This window comes from Bombus affinis, chromosome 8 (assembly GCF_024516045.1).
Source record: "Bombus affinis isolate iyBomAffi1 chromosome 8, iyBomAffi1.2, whole genome shotgun sequence".
Classification (NCBI taxonomy): Eukaryota; Metazoa; Arthropoda; class Insecta; order Hymenoptera; family Apidae; genus Bombus; species Bombus affinis.
The window spans coordinates 1,835,241-1,844,348 of record NC_066351.1 but is presented as its reverse complement, the minus strand read 5'-3'; the positions used below and the strand labels follow the sequence as shown (position 1 = coordinate 1,844,348).

The 9,108-nt window shown below is 35.9% G+C and overlaps 1 protein-coding gene across 16 annotated transcripts in view; it reads left to right on the top strand.

Annotated features, from left to right (window-relative positions):
- The first annotated feature begins 59 nt into the window (after positions 1 to 59).
- The window catches only part of LOC126919374 (phosphatidylinositol 4-phosphate 5-kinase type-1 alpha-like), a 39,600-nt gene continuing 30,551 nt past the window's right edge, over positions 60 to 9,108 (top strand). For 3 of the 16 annotated variants that reach the window (XM_050728507.1, XM_050728500.1, XM_050728505.1), the window contains exons 1-10: positions 61 to 498; positions 1,452 to 1,486; positions 3,358 to 3,486; positions 3,768 to 4,016; positions 4,187 to 4,339; positions 4,418 to 4,582; positions 4,663 to 4,878; positions 4,955 to 5,181; positions 5,272 to 5,407; positions 5,551 to 5,638. In XM_050728507.1, the coding sequence (XP_050584464.1) occupies positions 387 to 498; positions 1,452 to 1,486; positions 3,358 to 3,486; positions 3,768 to 4,016; positions 4,187 to 4,339; positions 4,418 to 4,582; positions 4,663 to 4,878; positions 4,955 to 5,181; positions 5,272 to 5,407; positions 5,551 to 5,638 (1,510 nt within the window). In that variant the 5' untranslated portion in view covers positions 61 to 386. Of the gene's footprint in view, positions 499 to 1,451; positions 1,487 to 3,357; positions 3,487 to 3,767; positions 4,017 to 4,186; positions 4,340 to 4,417; positions 4,583 to 4,662; positions 4,879 to 4,954; positions 5,182 to 5,271; positions 5,408 to 5,550; positions 5,639 to 9,108 lie in introns of all 16 variants that reach the window. The other 13 variants (XM_050728511.1, XM_050728510.1, XM_050728509.1 and 10 more) reach the window with 9 other exon arrangements.

Here is a 9,108-nt window from a genome sequence, read left to right as displayed (position 1 = left end):
CAAGTATTTCCACTAGATGGCGATGAAATCTGGGCAAGATGGCGTCCGGTCAATAGACGAAGAGCAGAGGGAGGCCGGAGGCGCTCTCGAGGTTCGTGGGTGTTCTCAGCCCGGAGCTGGAGAGCCTTTGAGGCCGTTTATCATTGACATTTTTTTCTCCACCGTAGTGAAACGATCGACACGCGAGTGAAACGTAAAAATGTTTTGTGAGGGAGTGCGCGTTACATATATGTCGGCTTGAACGTGCCGTGTTTCTCGAACTCGAAAGATGCTGCCATGTAAAGCGACGACAGAGGAGGTGCCTTCGCGAAACTGTCAGGAAGATCGTCGTCGTCGTACGTGAGTCAGTGCGCTCGTTCGATTGAAAGAAGGCACGTACGTACAAAATGGCTTCAGGCGACAATGTGGACGTGATCGAAGTGGTCGAGACAAGCTTCTCTGGCCCGGCACAGGCCACGGAGGATCATCTCAGACCGGAACAGTACGCGGACGAAGACAGTGAGTAGCCCTTTATCCACGTTAAAAGTCCTTTGTTAGTTCTCGGACAAGTGTCACGACTTAACCTATAAAAGCAACGCGATTTCAAACGCCTATAACAATGGGTATCGTTTCTCGCGGTGTGCGGGGCATTTGCGCCGCGAGACGTGACGAGATAGGCGTGATCGATCGATTTTACCCGATCGGATTTTCGTTTCGCTTCCGCATGCCCGCACTACGTTCCGTCCTTTGTTAAGTCGCCAACCGGACAACCCAGTATGCTCTTTCAGGGCTACTGTGCTTAATCCAGTTCGCTATTTGACAGCTGATGGATGTCACCAGTCGTACCGTATAGTGGCACCGGGCTTCTAAAAATCGTATTTATCTGTCAGACATACTTCTTCCAATTTTTTTTTTATCAATCATCCTTAAAACGCCTTGAAAGTACGACTAATTTTTCCTTCCGCTATCGCGTTACAAACATAAAGAAGACTACTACCGAATGAACTTTCACGAAAATAACATCGGTCCGAGTATGAATGAAAGTTGTACGTAGAAAACTGAGTTCTCAAACAGAAAAAAGTTGAATGAATCTACCTTGTGAAGCCTTGTACAGGGGCTGAAATTTAATGGTAACGGGAGCAACGGTATCAAGACTTACATATGTCAATAGTGAATTCGCGTCGCAATCACCGTGTGCACGACTTTCGTTTTTGAACTCGGTTAACGTTCCACTTTCTCGCTTCTTTCCCGGAATACACGCGATTGACTCGGTTGGTCATTTTAAGCGTGCGATCTTTCTTTCTTTACATGCATGGTTCCTTCGATATTACTCACATTAGAAACGGGACTTTCGTTCGTTCCGACGCCAACGTAATATGTGTACATATATATATTACGGTGTGCACGTCGAGAGTCGACTGTTACGTGACCTTATTTCGTATAACAAACATGTTGTTTTCGATCTGTTACAGGTAAATCTACAGGGGATAAGGTGACAACATTTGAGGTAAGTAACAAACGCACAAATCTCGCCCTTTTTTTTCGATATGGTGTGCTACCCGTGAACAAATTTTTGTTTCATACGCGTTCTGTAGATATTAACATTGACACTTGCATGCTCTAACTCAGTATACGATGGACGAAAGCCGGAGATAAGTAATAAACACTTTTACGTAGGCATCGCTATCAAAATTCTCGTGGCAACTTTCAACTTGGCGACTATCATCCTTACGTTCTAATCATTTATTTATCTATAAATTTAACAACGATTAAATTATTAAAAATTTTTGTTTACAAATCATAGTGCAGATCGTATATACAAGATATGAAAATTTGCATCATATGAAAATAATATTACGCGAAATCCTTCTACATATACTTCCCTCCTTAATTTTATATATATCATTCTTTCATTTTTTTAAGATACGAACCACACATTTGCTAAATCGATTAACTCTACAAAGCAGAAAGTAAAGAATATTGATGAAATTATATAAGATAAGCATCGATACTTTGCTACTAAAATTTCAAAGATTTCAAAAAGTTGAGTTAATCACTTTAACCTGTGAGTGGTTTATGTATATATTTAAGTATATGGAATTTCCTTATACCTCTAAAGTTAAATTATATTATACAGGCTCTTGCGAAGTAATTTAAAACAAAAATGACACAAAAACAATAATAGATCAGTTTTCTGCAGTTTCGAAATGATAAATATAGGGTATTTTAAGTAAAGAGAACAATATTCATTTAAAATTGGTGTTATAATATAACAAGCAATAAATGTAATAGAACGTTATATAAAACAACGCGCTCCTTAATCATGTAACGCGCGTGCATGTTTAAATGCTTGAATCCCGTGCAATTTATTTTCAAGCAAAAAAAGAATCAGCGCCCGGTAACATAGTAACATTCTCAAGCACGGAATTATGCTTCACAGATGCAGATGAACATTATGTAAGAAAAATCCTCGCTATCTCTCTGCTGCTTCAATATTTTCACATGTTTATTTCATTCGTTTTTATTTCACTCAACATGTCAATTTTTCCGCGTCTCCTGTCATCTCTGAACAATCGATCGATACAGAACGCCTCGATTCTTTTCGATTATACAACCCGTACAACCATTCATCATCTGTTCCATTCACGATCGATATTTCGATTGTCAAGATCGAAGATTCTATATTCGCGGCAGCACGTGTTAATCGATTTATCTTCGATGCGTATCGCGACTATAGTCGATAAACGAGACAGATACTCGCTGGTTCTCAGATCGATTAAATCGTTGTTTTATCGAGTATTATCATCTATTATAACGTTCGCCGAGATTTTCTGGGAAGAAACGCGCGGGAACGTTCCGACAATTGAAATCATTGATTCGAAATAGCAACGTTTTCAGTAAGATGGTTGAATTCATCTTGCGATGAGTTGTATTATGTGTACCACCGGTCTCTAGAGGCAAGAATAGTCGTGTAATTATTCATTCGAATGACGCATGCCCGTGTATTTCTTCTTCGGTGCTTCTTCTCGCGCCTCGGTGGACAGTGAACATTTGACGCGACATTGGAGCACGCTCCCATTTAACAAACTTAAGAGAAACTTAAAATAAAGAATCTTTAAGCGTTGAAATGTTATGGAGGGCAAAGTGGACGCGAGTAAAGCAATTTTCCTGCGCTATCTTGTTTTCGAGATTATTCATTTACATCGATATCTTCGGCTTTCGTTCACTAATCTATTATTTACCAATTTTAGTATATTTTAACATTTAGTTCCCTGATTAAATACAGGCGAGTAGCATTTTTTTTCGTAACTTGTAGATTAGAGATGTATGCGCAATATTTGTAGTATTAGAATAGAATGACGTGTCGTTTTTTTACAGAGTTCGGTAAATCAACATGGCACCACCGGGCCCAAGACCCCTGTGGGGGTGTCGAGGAACAAATCGGAGCGAGAGAGAAAGATCGGCCACAGGAGAGTTGGAGTGGGAGGTGAAATCACGTACAAAAAGGTATTCTGAAGAAGTACAGAAATATCGTGTTTATCGTTTCGTAAATAGTCTGATAAAATAAGGTAACAGGATAAATAGATAAAACCCATTAAAAAACTTATTGTTAAAATGATAACAATTAGAAAAGAGATAGATGCCAAGATTAATAATAACACATAAACCTTGGAACATGAACTTGATGAATAACAACGAAAGTGAAAAATTATTATTAGTCTAAAAATACATTAAACTCAGGGTCAAATTACACTAGATTTTATTATTGTGTTTCATTCACTGTGTAGATCCAAACGACACAAATCATGGGTTCCATCCAGCTAGGCATCCAACATGCAGTCGGTGGTTTGGCTAGTAAACCAGAGCGTGATTTACTGATGCAAGATTTCATGACTGTAGAAACGACGAACTTCCCGAGCGAGGGATCCAATCACACTCCAGCTCATCATTTTTCGGAGTTTAAGTTCAAAAATTACGCACCTATTGCATTTCGTTACTTTCGGGATCTCTTTGGCATTCAACCGGATGACTTTTTGGTAAATATAAATTGGTCTACGTATATTTGTGTTATTTTCTTTTGTTATCGTAAATCAGTTAAGAAAGAATACACTAGATTTCAAATTCCGTATGTTTCTGCCCGTAAACGGTCATCGTCTTATTTGTTTGCTAATTAGCGTACATCTAACGACACCATTTGAATATTCAGATGTCGATGTGTAGCGCTCCGTTACGCGAATTATCAAACCCCGGCGCTAGTGGAAGTATCTTTTACCTAACAGATGATGACGAGTTCATCATAAAGACTGTACAACACAAAGAAGGAGAATTTTTACAGACGCTTCTTCCAGGATATTATATGGTGAGTTCGAATATCTTTTTAAATATAATGTAGCTTTATATCAAAGATTATCATTGAAGAAACAATTTTTATTTGTAGAATCTAAATCAAAATCCAAGGACATTATTGCCAAAGTTCTTCGGATTATATTGCTATCGGTGTAATAGTAAAAATGTTAGATTAGTCGCTATGAATAATCTTCTGCCCTCGTCGGTGAAATTGCATCAAAAGTATGATTTAAAAGGATCAACATACAAAAGAAAGGTTCATAATTTTGAAATATTTATATCGGCTTTGTGAACAGTTTTTCAACGAATTTAATGAAATATTCCTGTGATTTGTAGGCATCGAAATCAGAAAGATCTAAATCTTCTCCAACGTACAAAGATTTAGATTTCATGGAACACCATCCAGAAGGGATCTTTTTGGAGGCGGACACGTATAGTGCCCTAGTTAAAACTATTCAAAGAGATTGTCGGGTGTTGGAAAGCTTTAAAATCATGGATTACTCTCTACTCGTTGGTCTTCATAACCTCGACCAGGCTGCAAGAGAAAAAGCGGTAGATATAATAGAAGTTATACGAAAATATTATTACTCGTTATCAAGGATATAAAGCACAATTTTTTCTATCATAGCAGGAACAGAGATTATCAGCGAGTGCGGAGGAAGAAGTCGGCGAAGTGGGAGGTGAGAGTACAGCACTTACTCAAGCAGAAAAAGAACGGGAACGAGAGGACAGAATAGGAGCCAGCGCTCTGAACCGATCACGAAGCATAAATCGACAAAGGTTGGTTGCGCACAGTACCGCTATGGAGAGTATTCAGGCTGAAAGCGAGCCGATAGACGAGGAGGACGATGTACCGTGAGTATCATGTTTTCATTCCCTCGCACGACGATTGTATACAAAACGAGTGCTCTAGTAACGTGATTTTAATTATGTTCGTGTTCCTAGCAGTCCAGGTGGAATTCCTGCTCGTAATGCCCGCGGCGAACGCCTTCTACTTTTCCTTGGTATTATTGATATTTTGCAAAGTTACAGGCTTAAGAAAAAATTAGAACATACTTGGAAGTCAATGATACACGATGGTGTAAGTTCTATAGACCTCCCTTATTTTTCCTATGATGATCGATCTTTCTATGATTGTTTATAAATAAGTCTACTATATTGTCATTCATTTTCATTTACTGTTTTGTATATATTTTAAAAAATGTGAATTGTCTTTGTTTGCAGGATACTGTGTCTGTACATCGGCCAGGTTTTTACGCGCAACGTTTCCAAGATTTCATGGCGAAGACCGTATTCAAGAAAATACCGTCACGTAAGTACCATCCTAATCAGTCTCTTCTAACAAATTTGACCTCAATGTTAACACTGAACAAGGCTCATTCTTAATTTGTAAGCAATTTTTTTAATGAGTTACTTACCGTTATATTTTTGGGTTCATTAATATTGACTGACGTAGTATTTCGTCAAATCGATTTAGCTATATATCGTATAAAGCGTTAAGTACAAGAAAAATGTTAAGCTTTAAGTAGAAATTATAACGACAAGTATTTTTATCACCACCTGAACGTGATTAATTGAATTTTTCTGTTTATAGTAATAGCATCAATTACTGTGATTCAACTACATTATATACAATACAATGTTATCGCATAGTACTTTTTACAAAAAAAAAAAAAGAAAAAAAAATGAAATGAAAAAATCTTTGAAACATATTTTAAATGTATGGATAGGTAAATGGGGGTGAACGAGAGTTCGAGAAAATTAAATTTCTAAGGGTAAAACGCTCAAAAATGTATGATACTTATATATTTACGTGCATAATTCTGCCATTTACAATTAAGTAGCGATGTAATGATCTTGTTTAAGATTCCAATTTGTATAGAACCGTAAGCCATAAGCTAGAGTTACGTATAACTATATATATTTTTTAGCTTTCTTATTATATAAGCGCTATCACTGAACGTTTAAATTTATTTATTCGATTCAGTGAAACATTATTTTATTTGTTCGTAATGCATGATAAGTTCACTATCGAATCGTATTATCAGCGGATCATTCGATTATGTAAATTTTCAATTCCATCGATTCCATTCACACATATCATTCCATTATTTTTATTTTTCGGTTTATTTTCAATTTCTTTTTCTACTAAGAAAAGAAAAGAGCTATTCGAAGCGAGAATGAGCGAATGTCAATTTCTTTCTATCATACTATTTATCACAGACAAATTTAGCCGTCCAAAAAGATTCTAATAATCGTAATAGTGACTTAAGGTAATTAAGTGACTGCAGAGAATGCGATAAATCCCGTGCGGATATCCGAAAACTATGTACGCAATTGACTGCGTCTCATATCGAATTTTAGGAAAGTTTTTAAAATGAAATTATGTTTTATGCATACGTATAGTATATATGCGACAATATTAATTAATGTTCGGAGAATATAGTTGGCAGATTCGACGTCGATTTTTCGGATACCTGCATCACCTTGATAAAGCAACGCTATCGATCAAATATCCTGGGTTTATTGAATGTCAGTTGGTCACTTTTGGGTTTTGTATTGTGGTGTAACTAATTGCTAACACGGCACACATGTTTCTTAATATTTTTTTAATTTCGTTCAATTTCATAACGTTCTTTCAATTCGTTTTTCATTATTTTGCTCGTTTTAACATTCGATCTCATTATTCACTTCGCATTTCGTTTTGGAAATAATCATTTTTTATCTTGAGATGTTTAGTAAAAATGCCATTTCACGAGTATAAAGTAATCAATCCACTGGTGTCCACACACGTAGCTGAGTATTTTGTTGCTAGTAATTCCGCTAATGTCGAGCAAAATTTTGCTAAGTAACGCACGTAGATTATCGAAGCATCTCGAGAAGCACTAGTAGCGTTTACAATCGACTTACATATAGAAAAAAAAAAAAAGACGAATCGATAATAAAACATAAGTTTTTGTGGGAAGCGCATCATTGTAAACACAATTCCGTAACATTTAACGTAAAGGCATTTCTGACTCTGGAACGTAACCGTCCCATATGAATAGATTTTTTAACGACGTATGCCCCACGTGTATCGAGTGATTTTCAGTCAAGTTTTCCCATCGTCGAAGTTCCTTAATCGTTATCGTATGAACGTGCCAAAGTTTTGTAAAACTATTTCCACGTGTTCCTAGTAGTGTACAAAATAGTAAATGGGTCGGGATTACAGAGGTTTCTATTTTACGAACACACTGACGACTTGCTGAAGCTTGCTATCAAAACAATGTCATAGATCGCACAAAATTCTTATAATAATCTATATTATAATAAATATAAAAATCGTATAGTATTAATAATTGTGAAATTTGTTAATGATATGCAGTTCCAAAGAAGAAAGATTATAAATTTTTTATATACATATTTACTGTAATCATTTTTAAGTATCACTGACAGTTATACAATATGAAATAATTTTGTGCGATCCATTGTAAAGTTTAAAAAAATCCTTTACGGCGTGTACAGTCGAGTATATTTTGGCAAAGCTAGTTAGTACGGTATGGATGTATCAGAGAGAGTACACGAGAGAGAATGTGAGAGAGAATTAAATGGTAGAAGTAGATACACGTTCTTTTTTATTGTGAAAATATTCAGCTATCAGCTCAACGTGGACACCAATGTACATATTTATATATTTTGCAATAAACATTTTCGCTGTTTACAACTTCATTTCATTTATAAAGCCTACCCGTACATATTATGTTTTATTTTTTCACTCTTTTTTTCTCATCATCGTTTATCATTCTGCTTTTATACTTTCTTTTTCTTTACCTACCGATGTTTATTTTATCAATTAATATTCCCATTACTATTTACCATTACCATCACCGCTATATTACTGCTTTATTGCAACGTATACTATTATCAAACACAATCTCGTCATCCATTATAACTCTTCACGTTTCCTTCATCGTAGTCATGGGCTCATTTATAAGATTTTATTTTCTGCACTATACCGTCGCGTGACACTTTATGTACTGTCTTAAATAGCATATCATGCGATGTGTTTGTTGTTTGTGTTTAAACGTATATACGTTTGGGTTTTAATCGCCACCTGTTTACCACGTGTACTGTGCGATGCGATCACCTACTAAAGTACGGAATTCATGAAAGAACAAAAAGATCAACGAGACGATTTTCTATCGATCCCTCTTACCTTCATCATCTTCTCGATACTATAAAAATATTCTTTCATCCCTTTGTTTTTTTTTTTTTTTTTGTAGATCTTTCGTTCGATCGAAATGACCAATTTATTTGAATTACCATAAGTTTTGTATTTCGTTCTGAAGATACATTACTAATAGATATCTCGCGCGGGAGTGTGGATTATTCGAACGAAAACGCGGAATTTGTTTGTATTACGCGATCTATTTATTACGGCACCATTATTAATCCATGTTCTTAAAAAATCATCACATTTAATGTGAACATAACGTGAGATATTATAGCTGAATTAAAAGTCAATCAGATTTGAGTTAACATCTTTCAAATTAGTTAAGTAATGTTTAAGATCCGTGAACTCACGCCACAAACAGAAAGTTATTCCCTGAGAAACACGTTAGTGGGATTAACGAGCCGCTATTTCAAATACAAAAACAAATCGTTTTCGTGCTCTTGCCATACAATTGATATTCAGATCACCATTTTATAAATTAAAGTTTCACAAGTGAAAAGAATATATATATAAGATCAAATAAATGTATTTATTCGTTCGAATAATCAAGCTTCCATTGCGATGAGAAT